This window comes from Phyllobates terribilis, unplaced genomic scaffold (assembly GCF_046119375.1).
Source record: "Phyllobates terribilis strain yellow unplaced genomic scaffold, ASM4611937v1 Scaffold_3__8_contigs__length_932513732, whole genome shotgun sequence".
NCBI classification, from domain to species: Eukaryota; Metazoa; Chordata; class Amphibia; order Anura; family Dendrobatidae; genus Phyllobates; species Phyllobates terribilis.
Genome location: NW_027362763.1, coordinates 420,611,464 through 420,631,328, shown reverse-complemented (window position 1 = coordinate 420,631,328; position 19,865 = coordinate 420,611,464). Strand labels below are relative to the sequence as shown.

At 46.9% G+C, this 19,865-nt stretch overlaps 1 protein-coding gene across 1 annotated transcript in view; it reads right to left on the bottom strand.

Annotated features, from left to right (window-relative positions):
* The window catches only part of MRAP2 (melanocortin 2 receptor accessory protein 2), a 260,128-nt gene that overhangs the window by 154,496 nt on the left and 85,767 nt on the right, over positions 1-19,865 (bottom strand). Inside the window, exon 3 of the mRNA XM_073673153.1 lies at positions 420-519. Within this exon, the coding sequence (XP_073529254.1) occupies positions 420-519 (100 nt within the window). The remainder of the gene's footprint in view (positions 1-419; positions 520-19,865) is intronic.

Below are 19,865 nucleotides of genomic sequence, written 5' to 3'. Positions count from 1 at the left end.
TGAACTACACCGTACCGTCTCCGAGTGGTTCCTGCTACCCCCATCATCCACGTCGGCTGCCCTGAGGCCATACCCCTCCCGTTGGGGGTTATACTATCACGCTGCACAATCCTACCACCGGCCTCAGCGGTCTGCCCTGCAGCAGCAGCTCCTTAGCTGTACTCAACGGGTGGCGTAGTCGTCCAACATCTACCGCTGATACATCGCCGCTCAGTTTGACTCCCTGGGCACGGACCGGGTCACCGCCACGAGACTACAACCCTCAACAGATCCAGCTCCGGGTAAGCTCCCGCGTGCGCAACGCAGCGCGACACAGGCCCAGGGGCGCGTCAGATACCTAAAAAGCTCGTTTTTAAGGGAAAATATGATGTTGAATATTAAAGTGACATAATTTCTACAATACATTAAAAAGTACTTACTCTTGGTGTGGAGCTCCTGTCTTAGCCAACAAGGTCAAAACAAAAAACATAAAAATAACAAAGACAGCTAAACCGACCCAGAATCCAATCACAATAGAATCTGTAAAGAGAAATAAACTAAAGATAATGCAAAGGTTAAAAACAATTGACTTAATATTTTAATGTATGTAAGTATTTATCTGGTTCTACAATATTAATTGTGCATATATTTTTTCATAGATTTGTCAAATCTGATCAAAGTTAGTATACAAATAACCAAAATGTTCAGTTTTTATTCAGCCCATTTTTCACTGCTTTTGGACATATGGGGCATTGAGACATTTTTGGGAAAACATTATGATTACTATAAGAACAGTCCCGGGATCTTGCTTCTTTCAGAATATACAGTAAGTCTCTTGTGAGAAAAGCATATTTTAGGGCTGTGTTCACATGCAACGGTCATACTGTGGCTCAGAACTGCAGCAGTTTAGTGCCGCTATGGTTTTTCCACTGTTGGGCTGCACAATAACTAGCCTAGGCTACGTTCCCATGTTACATTTTTGGTTAGTTTTTTACTCTGCGTATTTTTGAAAAAGTGCAAGTATCCTATTTTACTTAATGGGTGCAGAAATGGAGCAGAAAATCTGCAATATCCGAAACTCAACAAAAGCATGGGAATGTAGGGAATGTAGCCTTACGAGACAGACATACTTCTCAATAAGCCCACCTGAATTCAGCTCACTGAATGCAACACACCTGATTCCTTCCAGAATACATACACCTGGTTCAGAGAGCCATGTCTCACTGAGGATGTGTTGGGAGAAATAATGACTCTCTGCAGTAATAGTTAATCTATTAAGGCTCATTCAGACGTCAGTTTTTCTCATACTAGTGCAATCCGTGTTTTTAACAAATAGCACTAGTACCTGTGATACTAGTACGATGATCTATGGGGCTGTTCACGTGTCTGATTTTTCCTCGGACCGAGTAGTCAGTGGAAAATATCAATGACATCTCCTATTTTGATTCAAGCGTCTTATTAAAATAAGCAATGCAAGTCTATGGACTTGTGAAAAAAAATAAGACGCACTTGGATGCCATGCGAGTGTAGTTAGATTTTCACGGGCTGTCAGAATGGAGAAGGTCGAGAAAAACTGATGACACTCAGACCACACTCTGGCAAACTCTGATTAAAGTCTGATAAGAATAATCAGTCTATTTTCTCACATTGTCATGGGTTTACCCCGACAGAGAGGAGCCAGAAGCGTCTGATTCCTCCTACTCCTGCACTGATTAGGAGCATTTCACCTTCATATAAAACGGTGCAGGTTTCTTTTAGCAGTGCAGGGGTTAATCTGCTTAACTGAGAACTCTTGGAAGCTTCTCTGCTTTGGCTCTCAGCTGCTCACTGTTAGCCACTCTCCTCTCCTATATATTCTGGGCTCTGGCAAGTAGTCATTGCCATAGCTAGCTTCATGCAGCATGGTTTCAGGAGTTTGGTGGAGAGTTGTTTAAGAAGGCGTTTGGTGGATTTAGCTAAGACTGTTGTGTGGTTTTAGTTGTGTGTTAATCCCCTTCTCCTACTTTGGATTTCCCTATCCTCCACTTCCTCTGTTGTTTGTGAGAACATATTTGTATGATTGGCATTTTCTTTTATCTGTTTGTATTACCTTGTTAGTCTGGTTGGTGTATTGCAATACACTACTACTCCCCTCTTCCCTGCGTGGGGAGAGGGCAGATTCCTGAGATACGTGGCCCCGGCGTCTTCACCTTCAGAAGTAATCCGCAGAACAGGGCCAGCTAGGGCACCCCTAGCGTTAGGGACAGGGAAGGAGCCCCTGGTCCCGGGACACCTGACAACAGAGTTTGACACATATGTGGAAAATACTGATGTCTGAATGGGTCCTAAAGCAATAGTGAAGCAGCGTGATTAGTGATGGAAGTGAAGCAGGCTACATACCAAGAAGAAGTGACTCGCCCCCTCGGCCGTGGGGCACTCGAGACCGGACTTCAGGGCAATGCTGGGAGTAGTAGTGGCGACCCGGTCCCGTGGCTCAGGGTGGTCAGACCAGTGGTAGTCTATGATGTGCTGTAGGTAATGTCCGACTACGCCACCCGTAGATTGCGGTCAGGGAGGACCGCCGCTGCAAGGCAGACCGCTGAGGCTGGTGTTGAGGATGCAGCAGGGAATAGTACGACTCCCCACGGGAGGAATGTAGCCTCAGGGCAGGTAATAGGATGCTGGGGGTGATGGTGCAGGCGCAGCAGTAACCACACAGAGTCCAAGAATGCAGTCCAGGGTCTTTTACTGATCTTATCACAGACCCACCAGGAGTACAGGGTAGGAATGGACCTGGGTGTCTGAGGGCATTCGGGCGAGCTCCGCTGGTCAGGGTGAGTGGGTAGGCCTACCGTTCTCTCTCTGCCCTTGCTGACTATCTCCCCCTTTAGTGGTATGATAGCCCACGTCCCTGAGCTTGCCGTGTACTATGCCTGTATGGCTTGCGACTCGAGCCTTAGGTACCTGTAGCTTCTCCGTGCTGTACCGGTCCTTCTGTGTAGTGGAGCCTCCAGGCTTCTTGGCCAAGGGACCTGAAATCCCTTGCGGGTTGGTTTTCTGCTGCAGGACCTGCAACCCTGACAGCCTCGGACCCCAGTGTCCGGTTGTGTGGTCTCTCTCTGCCAGGACCGGCTCTCGTCGCTTCTGTCCCTGGCTTTCTGCGCCTCCTTTGCCTCCTGGACTCCTCAGCTGCGGCTGACCTGTCCCTCTCTTCTGGGAACCCTTCTGGATGCTTCAGAAGTGTGTCCTGGTCTCTCTAACCCTGCCCTCAGTACCAGTTTTTATAGGGGCAGCCTGCTCCCCCTACTGGCCTGGGACAGGAGGTGCTGCATGCAAATGGTCCATGACCAGAGAACCTCCCTCCTGCTCTCAGACACAGCCTTACAAGTTTGTGGCATCCAGGCCTGGGGTGACACATTCCCCCCTAGGAAAGCTTAGTACTCCGGGACTAAACAAGAAACACGATACAGGGTAGAAATTATAACATAAACATAACAGAGAAGAAAACAACAAACAACACCACATATTAAGTTCTTTAGGTCACAGTATGGCCTGTGACCGGGTGTCCATATCACCAACACAAGAAGAGGGTCACAGTATGATCCGTGACCGGGTGTCCATTTCACCAACACAACGGGAGCCTTAACCAGGTGGGGGTCTGTCCTTGCCCCGAGTCCTTGACAGTCTTTATTCTTTCCTTTGGTTAGGCTCCGAACATATTTACAAGGAATTCCCGATTACTAAAAGTTCATAACCTTTTAGTCCATTTGTCACTATGAAAAACTGGAAAACAATATTAATAACCAGGGTACAAACATAACACATTAAATATATACATTATACATTTAGATCTTCCAGCGAGCTGGCATTTGACCCCTAGTGCTCCTGGTTGACCTCCTTAACCCACTGTCTGGTGGTGGACCAACCTGGCTTTCCCCACCATCATTGAGGGTACAGCTACTAGCAGTTTGTACAGGCAGGGCAGGCAGCTGTCTGTGGGTCCTTTGGCTCACCGCAGGCATGGCAGGCTCACTGTCAGCAGAGGGTTGACTCTCCTAGGCTGCTGGCGTGGGTTCTTCCGCCTCTGGGGCCACTTGCTCTTCTTGTTCTTCCTGTCCTCCTGTAGGCTCCTGCTGGGTAGGCTGAAGGAACTGTAGGACAGGTACCACTATTGCGCCATTTATCTGAGTCCAGGTCCGGGGGAACTCTCCGAGAACTGTGCTGATCATCTCCTCCTTGTCCTCTGCGGGTTCAAGGTCATCTTGATCTTCACTTGGACTCTGTAGCTGTTCGGGGCACCGTTTTAGGTGGTCTCTGGAGACGGTGCTAGTGGTTTCTCCTCCATCCTTGGTAATCACACATACCTTCGGGTTGTCGTGGTCAGACTGCAGTACTGTGTACGGGTCTCTCTCCCACTGGTCATCCAGCTTGTGTAACCTTCTCTTTCGCTTCAGGACCTGCTCACCAGGTTCCAGGGGACCAGCAGGGGCATGTTGGTTGAAGAGCCTCTCTTGCTTTTCCCTCGCTTGAGCTAGACTCCTCTCCACACTCTCCTGTACCTTCTTGTACTGTAGCCGCCGTTCCGTATCCCAGTCCGCGTCTGGGGAGGTGTCCTCAGGTGTCAGGACTCCCATTTCCAGGTCGATCGGCAGCTTACCTGGTATTGCTCGCATCAGGTAAGCCGGGGTGCAATTTGTAGCATTCACCGAGACATGGTTGTACAAGTCAATCAGGTCTGGCAGCTTCTCCGGCCACAGGCTGCGTTCTTCCAGGGGTAACGTCTTGAGGAGACCAATGATGATATTGTTCATTTTCTCACACAGCCCGTTGGTTTGCGGGTGGTAAGGCGTTGTCCGAATCTTCCTACAGCCGTAGAGGTTGCAGAACTCCTGGAATACTTCAGCCTCAAACGCTGGACCTTGATCTGTCAAGACCTGTTCCGGATACCCATGTGGACGGCAGAAGTGTTGCTGGAAGGCTCTGGCCGCTGTTTGGGCTGTCAGGTCTTTAACAGGAACCACTACCAGGACCCGGGAGTAATGGTCCACAATTGTCAGGGCGTAGACGTAGCCCGACCGGCTTGGAGCCAATTTCACATGGTCCAGTGCTACCAGCTCAAGAGGCTGCCTGGTGACGATGGGCCTCAAGGGTGTCTGCTGGCTGGCGCGATCCTTCCTTCTGTGGTGACATTGGCCGCAGTCCCTGCTCCACTTCTCAATGGCCCTTCTCATGCCGACCCAGTAGAACCGCTCTCTCAGTAGGAACTCCAGTTTCTTCCACCCAAAGTGTCCAGCTCTGTCATGGTAGGCCTCCAGGATCATTGCTGCATCTCGTCTTGGGACCACTACCTGCCAGGTCAGCTCGTGCGTCCGGTGGTTGACAAGCCTTCTGCACAGCTTACCCTCGTAGAGGAATAGCCTGCTTTTCTCCTTCCATATCTGCTTGGCTTCCTCTGGAGCGTCCGGGCCAGGGCTAGCATCTTCCTGGGTTAACATGTCTTTCACCAGGCGTATTGCAGGGTCGCTATCTTGCGTTTCAGCCCAGCCGTGGTGGGGTAAGGGATTGAACATGACGGTGGTTAAGTCCTTGTCTCTTACCCGGTGAGAAAGCTGAGTGGCCCCATACCGGTGGAAAGCAGGGAGCTCTATTTCCTCCAGCTCTTCCGAGTCGTCTTCTCCTTCAGGTAGGTGGGGCATTCTTGATAGGGCGTCTGCGTTGGCATTGGTTCTGCCTCTCCGGTATTTGATTGTGAAGTCGTAATTGGATAGCCGGGCCATCCACCGCTGTTCTAGGGCACCTAGTCTTGCATTGTCCAGATGTGTCAACGAGTTGTTGTCCGTGTACACGGTGAACTTTGCGGAGGCCAAGTAATGCTTAAACCATTCTGTGACGGCCCACACCACTGCCAAGAATTCTAGCTTGAAGGAGCTGTAGTTCTCCGGGTTTCTCTCAGTGGGCCTCAGCTTCCGGCTGGCATACGCGATCACCCTTTCTCTGCCCTGTTGGTTCTGTGACAGTAAGGCTCCCAGCCCCACATTACTGGCATCTGTGTGGAGGATAAAAGGCTGAGCATAATCGGGGTAGGCCAGGATATCATCCCCCGTGAGGGCCATCTTCAACTGGCGGAAGAACTCCTCTTCCGGCTTGTCCCACTTGAAGGGTGGCTTGTGACTTCTGGATTTAGATTGCCCTATCAGGAGGTCCTGCATAGGGGCTGCCATCTTAGTGAACCCGGGGATGAACCTTCGGTAGTAGCCTACCAACCCGAGAAATTGCCTTACTTCCTTGATGTTAGAGGGGCTTGGCCAGCTCTTGATGGCTGTAACTTTGTCGGGGTCGGGGGCTACTCCCTCTGCACTCACCACGTGTCCTAGGTATTGGACCTTCGGTTTTAACAGGTGGCACTTTGAAGGCTTCACTTTCAGGCCGTAGCCTGCCAGGGCTTCGAACACCTCGGCCAGGTGCTTTAGATGGTCCTCGTAAGTCTTCGAATAGACGATCACGTCGTCCAGGTAAAGGAGGACCGTCTCGAAGTTTCGGTGCCCTAGACAGCATTCCATCAGCCTCTGGAAGGTCCCTGGTGCATTGCAGAGCCGAAGGGCATACAGTTGAACTCGCTCAGTCCCATCGGGGTGGTGAAGGCGGTCTTCTCCTTGTCAGCCTCTGCCACAGGAACCTGCCAGTACCCGCTAGTAAGGTCCAAAGTAGAGAAGAAATTAGCTGATTTTAGAGCTGCTAAAGACTCCTCTATCCTAGGTAACGGGTACGCATCTTTATGGGTGATACGATTGATTTGCCTATAGTCCACGCATATTCTCATAGTACCGTCTTTTTTTTTTACCAAAACTAAGGGAGCTGTCCAGGGGCTACAGCTATCTCTAATGACCCCAGCTTCTTTCATTTCTCTCAGCATACCTTTGGCATTCTGATAATGCGCAGGGGGTACAGGCCTGTGTCTCTCTTTTATTAGTGGGTGGCTCCCCGTGGGGATATGGTGTTCTATCCCTTTTACTCTGCCGAAGTCCAGCGGGTGCTTACTAAAAATTCTCTCGTACTCTTGAACCACCCGGTAGACTCCTTGTTTTTGGTGCAGGGGAGTGGAGTCAGCACCCACATGGAGTTTCTGGCACCAGTCCTCCTTTTGTTTCTGGGAGCCATTACCTTCCGCCTGTGGAGATGGAGGCAACGGTTCCACGGCCCTGATAGCATTGTGTTGGGCGGCAAACAATTTGGCAAGCGTAGCGTACCTGAGTAAGTGTACCTCCCTCTCCCCAATGTTGAGAATGCGAACGGGCACCCTCCCATGTCGGACATCAACCACCCCCCGGGCTGTCAAAATGGTGGGCCTGCTGTCTGAGTACACGGGTTCTACCATGGCTTGGTAGTCTCTGCCTCTCAACCCGATCGCAGTCCGACACCAGATCATCATTTCACTTTTGGGAGGCATGGAAATGGGGAATGGGTCACTCATTCTTACGCTACCGATCTCACCACCAGACAGTTCTACCTGCTGCCGTCTCATCAGGGCTCTTATCTCTTTCTGGAGGACCCTCTGTTGGCTGTAGCTCGCATTCATCGCCACCTGCTGTAAAATCACAATTACTTCTGAAAGACAGTTTTCAATCACATTAGTACCCACAGTTATTTTAGGGTGACTTTCACAACGGTCAATGTCCACAATGATCACTCCCTGTGCCGGCAGTTCCACCTTACCAATCTTGATGGTCATCTCTCTGAACCCCACCTGCGGCACGGGTTGGCCATTGCTGGCAATGATGCTTAAGTCATCGTCTGGGTAGCGGGTTATGTCAGCGTCACTCCAGTACCGCTTGAAAAGTACGTAGGGGATGGTAGTCACTTGAGACCCGGTGTCCAGCAGTGCACTCATGGGGATACCGTCCAGCACTACGGGTAAGACCGGGCGTCCTCCCACGTACTTATCACGCCAATTAGACGGGCCTGATGACCTTATGCTTGGGGGTTGGCCCTCTGCCCCAGGTCGGACCCACTTAAAGTACAGTACCTTGCTATGTGTCCTGGCTGACTGCAACGGCGGCAAATCGGCTGTCCATCCTCAGCGTAGCGGTCGGCGGGCCTCCCTCTGAACGGCGGGATCCTCCTCTGTCGACGCCACGGAACATACTCCGGACTGGAAGCCAGCTCGATTGGTCTTGACGGTTCCACCTGCAACGACTGTACGGTCCTGGTTAATGCAGCCACACTCTTTGTTAGCTCCTGGACCTGATGGTGCAGGTCTGCAGGCTGGGATGGATTTAAGGCCTGTGCATCAGCCCCCACAAGGTCTGCAGGGTAGGGCGCTGCCCCCTGGTGGTAAGTGATGGCAGGGCGCCGGGAAGCTACAGCGCCACCTGCTGCGGGTTCTCCGAGCACTCGGATGGCCCGATCCTTGAACTGCGCAAAAGTCAAATCGGGGTTCTGTAGGGCCATGAGGCGCAGCTGGGTTCTGTGGGAGCTGGACAGCAGACCTTCTATGAACTGGTCGGTCAACAGTTTATCAGAGTCCTGCACGCTACCAGGGTCAGCTTGTTTGATAGCTCTCAGAGCTTCTTTTAGGTTCAAGGCATAGTCGCTGATACTATCCTGGGCCCGCTGCTTACAGCCATAGAACCGCATTTTTATTTCTGCTGGGGTACGCGTATCAAAGGTACTCCGCAGCCGGGTCAGAATGTCCTTTACTGTCTTTTTCTCTTCATCTGACCATGATTTCACTTCCCGCTGGGCTGCATCGGTGAGCTGCCCCGTTAGAATGCTCACTTTCGGTTCTTCCGTCAGGGGATAAACTTTGAACAAACTGTGCAGTCTTTCCCTAAAGTCAGTTAAAGTATGGGATTCCCCTGAGTATTGGGGCAGCCAGGCTGCTCCGGGGATGTAGGGCATAGAGAACGGCATCACCGCTGCTGCAGCCCCGCTGGTTGTAGAAGGCCCCTCCGTGTCCGTCATCTTCCTCCCCCCTAGTTAAACGTGGCCTACCTTCCGACGATCCTCTTCTGTAGGCCGCGGCTCCGCTGTTGCTGCTCCGGACGAGGACCTTGCGTCGCGTCCTGGTGACGTCAGCGTCGCTCTCTCTCCCTTCCAGGACCTTGCGCAGTGTCGGTGCGTGGGGCGGAGCTTCGGGTCTCGCGTGGTTTGGACGTCCACGCCCCTCTTCTTTCCGCGCGGCGTCCGATGGCGGGAACCGACGGAAGATGGCGGGAGATGGCTGAAAATGGCGGGAAATGGCTCCGTATGGCGGGAAACCTCTTCTTCAGGTACGTGTACAGTCTTTTTCAGGCACGCAATACCCGTTTGTCGCGGGTTGGTCTCAATCCTGCCGACTACGCCAAAGCTGACTCGCCCCCTGGGCCGTGGGGCACTCGAGACCGGACTTCAGGGCAATGCTGGGAGTAGTAGTGGCGACCCGGTCCCGTGGCTCAGGGTAGTCAGACCAGTGGTAGTCTATGATGTGCTGTAGGTAATGTCCGACTACGCCACCCGTGGATTGTGGTCAGGGAGGACCGACGCTGCAAGGCAGACCGCTGAGGCTGGTGTTGGGGATGCAGCAGGGAATAGTACGACTCCCCACGGGAGGAGTGTAGCCTCAGGGCAGGTAATAGGATGCTGGGGGTGATGGTGCAGGTGCAGCAGTAACCACACAGAGTCCAAGAATGCAGTCTAGGGTCTTTTACTGATCTTATGACAGACCCACCAGGAGTACAGGGTAGGAATGGACCTGGGTGTCTGAGGGCATTCGGGCGAGCTCCGCTGGTCAGGGTGAGTGGGTAGGCCTATTGTTCTCTCTCTCTGCCCTTGCTGACTATCTCCCCCTTTAGTGGTATGATAGCCCACGTCCCTGAGCTTGCCGTGTACTACGCCTGTATGGCTTGCGACTCGGGCCTTAGGTACCTGTAGCTTCTCCGTGCTGTACCGGTCCTTCTGTGTGGCGGAGCCTTGAGGCTTCTTGACCAAGGGACCTGAAATCCCTTGCGGGTTGGTTTTCTGCTGCAGGACCTGCAACCCTGACAGCCTCGGACCCCATTGTCCGGTTGTGTGGTCTCTCTCTGCCAGGACCGGCTCTCGTCGCCTCTGTCCCTGGCTTTCTGCGCCTCCTTTGCCTCCTGGACTCCTCAGCTGCGGCTGACCTGTCCCTCTCTTCTGGGAACCCTTCTGGATGCTTCAGAAGTGGGTCCTTGTCTCTCTAACCCTGCCCTCAGTACCAGTTTTTAGTTTTTATAGGGGCAGCCTGCTCCCCCTACTGGCCTGGGACAGGAGGTGCTGCATGCAAATGGTCCATGACCAGAGAGCCTCCCTCCTGCTCTCAGACACAGCCTTACAAGTTTGTGGCATCCAGGCCTGGGGTGACACAGAAGCACTTAGCATGTGGATGAAAAAGGCTTAACAATAATTTAGGATGGAGTTGCATGGCGACATGTGTGGTGCAACAGCAACTCTCAGACAAGTTGCCCTGTAGTGTTGGTGGGGAGAATTGGGTTGTCAGTCCTTGTGTAGTGTGCTTATATAGTTCTGGGAATGTTGTCTGATCTAATGGCATAGGTGTGACCAATAGGGTGTAAGCCAGCATGGGGAACTTCATGTATCTGTGTGACGGTCACATTATACATGCCTTATCTATATGCATTTCTAATACTAAGCAGCCACCCCCCCCCCCCCCATGGATGATTCGTGTTTGAGTCATTCCTCAGTATTTTGTACCTGCCTCCGCCTGCTGCATCTTGCAGTGCATTTGTATTGTGACTAGGTATTGGCACATATTGTTGTGTTTTTTTCTGTGTGTTTTTGGTTTGGTATACATGTAAAATATATACTCCAGCAGGACTTCATATTACCAAAAAAAAAGCATTATTTTAAAAAGGAAAATTGTGTTGCCGTTCATACACCTGCATTTTTTCTGATTTGCTTTACAAAACTGCTTCAATAAGTGGCATGTAAAGTAATTTCTGCAGTTTGTGGCGTCATAAAGAGTAACCTAATTGGCGCTAATGTGCGGCTGACTAGTGGCAGTTCCACCTGCAAATATATGACAGAAATGAGTTTCTACACCACAGATTCTGGAGCCAATACCCTTTTTTTTGCTTGTGGGTGACAATGCAGTGGATCTTTAGTGTGGTACATTAACATAAAGTAAATCCCACCTTACTGATACCATATCTCTCTGATCTGTGCTGTGATGTACATATGGATAAGGGCAGATCTAGCACCAATTATAGTAGCAACCAACAGTAATATAACAGGACAATAGAACTTTTACAACTCATTATTGATGACTGATGCTAGTATAGTATGGGTATTTAGCAAATACAAGAAAATTGAGATTAAAACAGAGATTTCCACAATGTTGAAAAAAATTCAATTAGTTGCTATTGTCAGTTTTGATTACATGTAGTTCACATAATCCATGCTCCAATCAGTGCGTCTTGAGACTAAAGTAAACGAAATATAGGCATATTAAGAATGGGTTTTTTTTTTGTAGACGAGAGATTCAGAATGATCTTTAGGAAGTGAGAAAACATGTGTGAAAAAAACTGTATTAATCTAGTCTTTAATGAATTAATGAGCACGAAGGGATTCTTCAGGAATAGGAAATAAAAAAATGTAACAAAGAAAAAGTAAGTATGAATATTTTTTTGAATATCTCTAATCAGCAAATGTCTTAGGGGCAAGTTTCTACAATACATTTGCACAGTTCTAAACCTTCATATGTAGGAAGATGTGCTTGCAGTGGATATTCTGATTTAATACTGCTGGTGATACTAAGGGAGATGAGGTAAGAGAATGCTCACACTGCTGTTCACCCTGCTGATCTACTACAGGAGTAGTCAGGGGTGCTGAGGTAAGACGAGGCTGCTTACACTGCTGGTACACCCTGTCTGATCTAACACTGGAGATATCAGGAGTGTTGAGGTAAAAAGAGACTGCTCACACTGCTGTCCACCATACACAGAGTGACTGCAGACTTATTACTTTTGACCGGACAACCCCTTTAAGGTGGTTGATCTCAGGGACATGCCATTCTGGACTCACATCACCCCCTATGATACTATCGTGGGGTACAGATGGAATGCCATGGCAGCCGGTGGCCTATTCTGGTGATGTCTATTTATATGCTGGGCTTCAAAAGAGACAGTGTTAGTAGCTATGAGGCTAAGTAAAAAAAAAAAAGTTATAAAAATCCTAAACATTTGAATCATATTCCTGCTTCTCTATTATAAATTAAGTCTTAAAAAGATAAAACAAATTATTGTCGCATCTGTAAAAGTCCAGTCTATCAAAATATGAAATTATTTAAAAAGCACGGTAAACACTGTAAAGCAAAAATATAATCAAAACACCAGAATTGCCATTTTTTTCAGTTGCCGCACCACTGCGAAAAACTAAAATAAAAAGTTTTATATCACTATATTCATACTGACCTGAACTAGCCATGTAATTTTTACCACTCATTAAATACTGTAAAAACGAAACTATTTCATCACATTTGGAATTTTTCCCCGTTTTCTAGTACCCTGTATGGTAAAATGAAAGGAGTCATTCAAAATTGCAACTTATCCTGCGCAAAAGACAAACCCCTCATATGACTATGACAATGAAAAAAAACAACAGGGTTTAAGGTATTAGGAATGTATTCATAATAACATTTTCCTTCTTTCCTTTTTTCTATTCCTGGAGAATCCATGTAATGAGTTTTATTTATACATTCTAATCAAATACTGGAAATGAGATGTAAACTACAAAGACTTGTTAAATTAATTTCTTATGTTTATTTTTAATTGGAGCAGAAGGATATATTATATCATACAGTAATATTGAAGTGTTATCTGCCTGCCAGTGTAAAAAGTGTCCTATGGCTGCCATGGAAAGTCACTTGCATCCCACAACGTTCTGGGCAGTTTCTACATGTATGTTTCTTGATAACTAGAGATGGTGCTAGAAACCAAATCTGCTGATGATTTATCCAATATGGGCAGTGTATAGAGAAAAGAGGGGACCTAGGGTTGAGCCCTGAGGAACTACAACAATAAGGCCACGGCCCCACTATCAGTATTCGGTCAGTATTTTTTCTAAGGAGTGGGAGTCAATACCAGTAGTGGGTGATAAATGCAGAATTAGTGACTTGTTTCTATTATACATTTTCTCCGATTGTTCCTCACCTGAGAAAAAATACTGACCGAATACTGACCAAAATACTGATAGCGGGGCTGTAGCTTTAGGGAAAGAGGAGGAGGAGGAGAAGATACAACAAATGATACAAGGAGCAGTCAGAGATGTAGGAGGAGAACCAAGAGAGAGCAGTATCCTTGAGACCAGTAGAGCAAAGCATAGTAGTGGGGAAATGGTGATCCACATAGTCAAATGCTGGAAAGAGATTCATGAGAATTAGAAGGAAGTATTGACCATAAGATTGTTAGTAGATCATCAGAAACTTTAGTAAGGGCAGTTTCTGAAGAATGTAAAGGGTCAGGAAGAGTTATCTAAAATATAGTGGACTAGACGAGAGCAGACCAAACTTTCCAGGAGTTTACAGATTAAGGGGATGCAGTTCTGATTGAGGAATGTTTTTTTCAGTAACTAACATAAGTGATCCTTTGTATGGGATATCCTATCTATACGGCATAATGCTTTAAGATAGGAATAGCCAATTCTCAACAAGCACGGACTATTACATCTGAGGCCTCATTAACACATCCTTGTTTAAACACGTAGGAGAAAATATGGTACCAGTGTCATCAGTTTTTTGCATCAGTGTGTTGTCAGTGTGTCCGTTTTTAACATCAGTGTGTCATCAGTGTTTTTCATGGATGGATAAAGAAATAAATAAATGACAAAGCTTCTCTTATAGTTTGCAATGTTAAACACGTACAGCACATGGCTGCCAACCGTGTGCTGTATGTGTTTTCCACGGACTCATAGACTTGTATTAGCCCCTGTCATCCATGCTGCCGGAAAAAAATGGACATGTCTACATGTGTTTTGCACAGGCACACGGTCCGTGAAAAAATGCAGATGTGAATAACACCAAAGATTACAAAAAAAACTAGTACAACACGTATGGCAACATGGACGTCAGAATGAGGCCTTAGGTTGAGTGTGGATGTGCAGAACAGGCTTGTTATACAGCCAGCACTTACCACTAACAGCAGCGACTCAAGCTAGTTCCAATTGCTGCTGTTTAACTATTTAAATGCAGCTGCCGATTTATGAGTGGCACAATCATTCCAACAGGATTGAGGGGAGCTGGTGTTTTGCCATGGCGGCTGGGGGGACTACTAAAGGCCCCATCTCTGCAATATTGGTGTTCCTACGAAGCACAGATCAGTAATTTTGCTATGTACAACAGTAATATAGTATTGCAGTATACAGTAGAAGAGATCAAGTGACCACAGGTTCAAGTCTATACTTAAAGATAAAATAAAAATTAATGAGAACATTTGTTAAAAAAATCTAAAAAAAATCCATGCGTTTAAATCACCACCCTTCTTGCAATTAAAAACAAACAAACATATTTTGCATCGTTGTGTCCATAAAAGTCCAATCTAACAAAATATAAAATTATTTATCTATAAAAAAGGAAAAGGAAAAACAATACAATAAAAAAAATATCTAAAAGTTGTATGTACCCAAAAATGGCATCAATAAAAATTACAGCTCTGCATGCAAAAATCAAGCCTTCTCACCCACAGATCCATGAATGGGAATCACCCATTAATTTCACCCCATTAGTAATTCTACACGATTCTGAAGCTTTTTCATCCACTATAGACAACTTGTGCTGCTCCTCTACCACTTGCTATGTTCTCTTTTATAAGCTGTAGGGTTTTGTTTTTAAATGTGTGACCTCACTGGAATCTGGGTTGCATAAGTGATATATCCATCATGTAACCAAGAACAATGACGAGCTTGTCATGACATGTACTATAGATAAATCTTTCACCTCAAAACACTAAGTAGATGAGGTGACATCTGTTTGTATGCCATCGCAATGCAGTCACAACAACCCATGCCTGTACATTTATTTCACTTTTATATTATGTGTGTGCTTGCCATTTTAAATATATATATATATATATATATATATATACCATATTTTTCAGACAATAAGACGCACCGAACCATAAGATGTGCCTAGGTTTTAGAGCAGAAAAATAGAAAAAAAATATGTAAGCAAAAAATGTGGTCATGATGGCCTGTTAAGGGGGAGGGGGTCTGCTGCTGACACTGTTATAGGGGTAATGTCCCCTAATTCTGTTACCCCCATCCTGGTATATATGGCCCACTCATCCCTCTTCCTGGTATGTATGGCACCCTTCATCCTGTTATGTATGCCCCCCCCCTCACATCCATGCTGGTATGTATGGCACCTTCATCCCTCTTCCTGGTAAGTATGGCACTCTTCATCCCTGTATGTATGGCCCACTTCATCCCTGTATATATAGCCCCCCTCATCCTGGCATGTATAGCCCCCTTCATCCCTGTATGTATTGCCCCCTTCATGCCTGTATGTATGGCCCCCTTCATCCCTGTATGTATGGCCCCCTTCATGCCTCATCCCTTTATGTATGGTCCCCCTCATGCCTCATCCCTGTATGTGTGGTCCCCTTCATCCTTTTATGCATGGCCTGTGCATCCTGGTATGCATGGACCCCTTCATCCCTGTATGTATGGCCCCCTCATCCTGGAATGCTTGGCACCCCCTGATCCCTGTTACGCTGCACAGAAAAAAAATAAACACTCATACTCACCTCCTCTCTCCTCCAGTGCTGTATCACGCTCTGTACCGGAATAGTCACTGCTCCCCACGCTGGGACTCTGTGTGTGGGGAGCAGTAACCATTCATTCTCCCCAACAGCGCGCACGCTGCAGCCGCAGCGTGGCTCCTGCAGCGCTTGGCTGTCCGTGTGCCCGCTATGAAAGGCCATGAATATTCACCACATCCATGGGTGTGGGGAGCAGTGAATATTAATTTTCTTTAGTAGCGGGCACAGTGTAGGCTGCAGCAGGCGGCTGCTGCCTCCTGTGCACTGCTACTCCGCCACTGTCACTTCCCCCACATCCCCCACCACCCACAGCCACGGTATTTTATGTATATCGGACTATAAGACACACACCCCACTTTCCTCCAAAATTTTGAAGGAAAAAAGTGCATCTTATAGTCTGAAAAATACGGTATATATATATATGATATATATATACTGCTCAAAAAATTAAAGGGAACACTCAAATAACACATCCTAGATCTGAATGAATGAAATATTCTCATTGAATACTTTGTTCTGTACAAAGTTGAATGTGCTGACAACAAAATCACCCAAAAATCATCAATGGAAATCAAATTTATTAACCAATGGAGGTCTGGATTTGGAGTCACCCCCAAAATTAAAGTGGAAAAACACACTACTGGCTGTTGTAATGTCCTTAAAACAAGTCAAAATGAGGCTCAGTATTGTGTGTGGCCTCCACGTGCCTGTATGACCTCCCTATAATGCCTGAGCATGCTCCTCATGAGGTTGAGGATGGTCTCCTGTGGGATCTCCTCCCAGACCTGGACTAAAGCATCCGCCAACTCCAGGACAGTCTGTGGTGTTGGTGGATGGAGCGAGACATGATGTCCCAGATGTGCTCAATCGGATTTAGGTCTGGGGAACGGGTGGGCCAGTCCATAGCTTCAATGCCTTCACCTAGCAGGAACTGCTGACACACTCCAGCCACATGAGGTCTTGCATTGTCCTGCATTAGGAGGAACCCAGGGCCAACTGCACCAGCATATGGTCTCACAAGGAGTCTGAGGATCTCATCTCGTACCTAATGGCAGTCAGGCTACCTCTGGCGAGCACATGGAGGGCTGTGCGGCCCTCCAAAGAAATGCCACCCCACACCATTACTGACTCACTGACAAACCGGTCATGCTGAAGGATGTTGCAGGCAGCAGATCGCTCTCCACGGCGTCTCCAGACTCTGTCACGTCTGTCACATGTGCTCAGTGTGAACCTGCTTTCATCTGTGAAGAGCACAGGGCGCCAGTGGCGACTTTGCCAATCCTGGTGTTCTGTGGCAAATGCCAAGCCTCCTGCACAGTGTTGGGCTGTGAGCACAACCCCCATCTGTGGACGTCGGGCCCTCATACCACCCTCATGGAGTCGGTTTCTAACCGTTTGTGCAGACACATGCACATTTGTGGCCTGGTGGAGGTCATTTTGCAGGGCTCTGGCAGTGCTCCTCCTGTTCCTCCTTGCACAAAGGCGGAGGTAGTGGTCCTGCTGCTGGGTTATTGCCCTCCTACAGCCCCCTCCACATCTCCTGGTGTACTGGCCTGTCTCCTGGTAGTGCCTCCAGCCTCTGGACACTATGCTGACAGACACAGCAAACCTTCTTGCCATAACTCGCATTGATGTGGATGAGGTGCACTACCTGAGCAACTTCTGTGGGCTGTAGAGGCCGACGCATGCTACCACGAGTGTGAAAGCACAACCAACATTCAAAAGTGACCAAAAGATCAGCCAGAAAGAATTGGTACTGAGATGTGGTCTGTGGTCCCCACCTGCAGAACCACTCCTTTATTGAGTGTGTCTTGATAATTGCCAATAATTTCCATCTATTGTCTATTCCATTTGCACAACAGCATGTGAAATTGATTGTCAATCAGTGTTGCTTCCTAAGTGGACAGTTTGATTTCACAGAATTTTGATTCACTTGGAGTTATATTCTGTTGTTTAAGTGTTCCCTTTATTTTTTTGAGCAGTGTATATATGTACAGTACAGACCAAAAGTTTGGACACACCTTCTCATTTAAAGATTTTTCTGTATTTTCATGACTATGAAAATTGTACATTCACACTGAAGGCATCAAAACTATGAATTAACACATGTGGAATTATATACTTAACAAAAAAGTGTGAAAAAACTGAAAATATGTCTTATATTCTAGGTTCTTCAAAGTAGCCACCTTTTGCTTTGATGACTGCTTTGTACACTCTTGGCATTCTCTTGATGAGCTTCAAGAGGTAGTAACCAGAAATGGTTTTCACTTCACAGGTGTGCCCTGTCAGGTTTAATAAGTGGGATTTCTTGCCTTATAAATGGGGTTGGGACCATCAGTTGTGTTGTGCAGAAGTCTGGTGGATACACAGCTGATAGTCCTACTGAATAGACTGTTAGAATTTGTATTATGGCAAGAAAAAAGCAGCTAAGTAAAGAAAAACGAGTGGCCATCATTACTTTAAGAAATGAGGGTCAGTCAGTGCGAAAAATTGGGAAAACTTTGAAAGTGTCCCCAAGTGCAGTTGCAAAAACCATCAAGCGCTACAAAGAAACTGGCTCACATGAGGACCGCCCCAGGAAAGGAATACCAAGAGTCACCTCTGCTTCTGAAGATAAGTTTATCCAAGTCACCAGCCTCAGAAATGACAGGTTAACAGCAGCTCAGATTAGAGACCAGGTCAATGCCACACAGAGTTCTAGCAGCAGACACATCTCTTCAACAACTGTTAAGAGAAGACTTTGTGCAGCAGGCCTTCATGGTAAAATAGCTGATAGGAAACCACTGCTAAGGACGGGCAACAAGCAGAAGAGACTTGTTTGGGCTAAAGAACACAAGGAATGGACATTAGACCAGTGGAAATCTGTGCTTTGGTCTGATGAGTCCAAATTTGAGATCTTTGGTTCCAACCACAGTGTCTTTGTGCGACGCAGAAAAGGTGAACGGATGGACTCTACATGCCTGGTTCCCACCGTGAAGCATGGAGGAGGAGGTGTGATGGTGTGGGGGTGCTTTGCTGGTAACACTGTTGGGGATTTATTCAAAATTGAAGGCATACTGAACCAGCATGGCTACCACAGCATCTTGCAGCGGCATGCTATTCCATCCGCTTTGCGTTTAGTTGGACAATCATTTATTTTTCAACAGGACAATGACCCCAAACACACCTCCAGGCTGTGTAAGGGCTATTTGACCAAGAAGGAGAGTGATGGGATGCTACGCCAGATGACCTGGCCTCCACAGTCACCAGACCTGAACCCAATCGAGATGGTTTGGGGTGAGCTGGACCGCAGAGTGAAGGCAAAAAGACCAACAAGTGCTAAGCATCTCTGGGAACTCCTTCAAGATTGTTGGAAGACCATTTCCGGTGACTACCTCTTGAAGTTCATCAAGAGAATGCCAAGAGTGCGCAAAGCAGTCATCAAAGCAAAAGGTGGCTACTTTGAAGAACCTAGAATATATGACATATTTTCAGTTGTTTCACACTTTTTTGTTAAGTATATAATTCCACATGTGTTAATTCATAGTTTTGATGCCTTCAGTGTGAATGTACAATTTTCCTAGTCATGAAAATACAGAAAAATCTTTAAATGAGAAGGTGTATCCAAACTTTTGGTCTGTACTGTACATACATACAGTACCAAGTAGAGACACAAAGAGATTCATTTCAGATTCCTATCCTAAACTAAAAATGGTAGATCCGAGATACTTCATTTATATGAATCCATTACTGCTATTTTCTCCTAAAATATAACATCAGTTTTACTTCTGTTCTTTCTTGTCAGTAACAGCTATGTTATCCAGTGTGCAGAAATAATATAATAAAATAATGCAAATTATAACATGATGCCTCTTGACAGTGAAATGAGCAGGGAGCATGATCTCTTTATTAAGGTAATTCATTTTTTTCATTTTCGCTACAGCCAGTTTAGACATTCCTGACCATGTCCCATTTTTAAAATCTGTAGAGTCAATGTATGTGGTAATATCTATGGAGTCCTTGCTTCTGTATACTTTATTGACTGACTACTTTTTCTTGACACGTTGTACTTTATATTAGTGATTTATGTTAGTTTTAGGTTAATTAGGTGTTTTGAGTTCATGAAAATATCTGAAATTTGCTATATAGTTAAAAAAT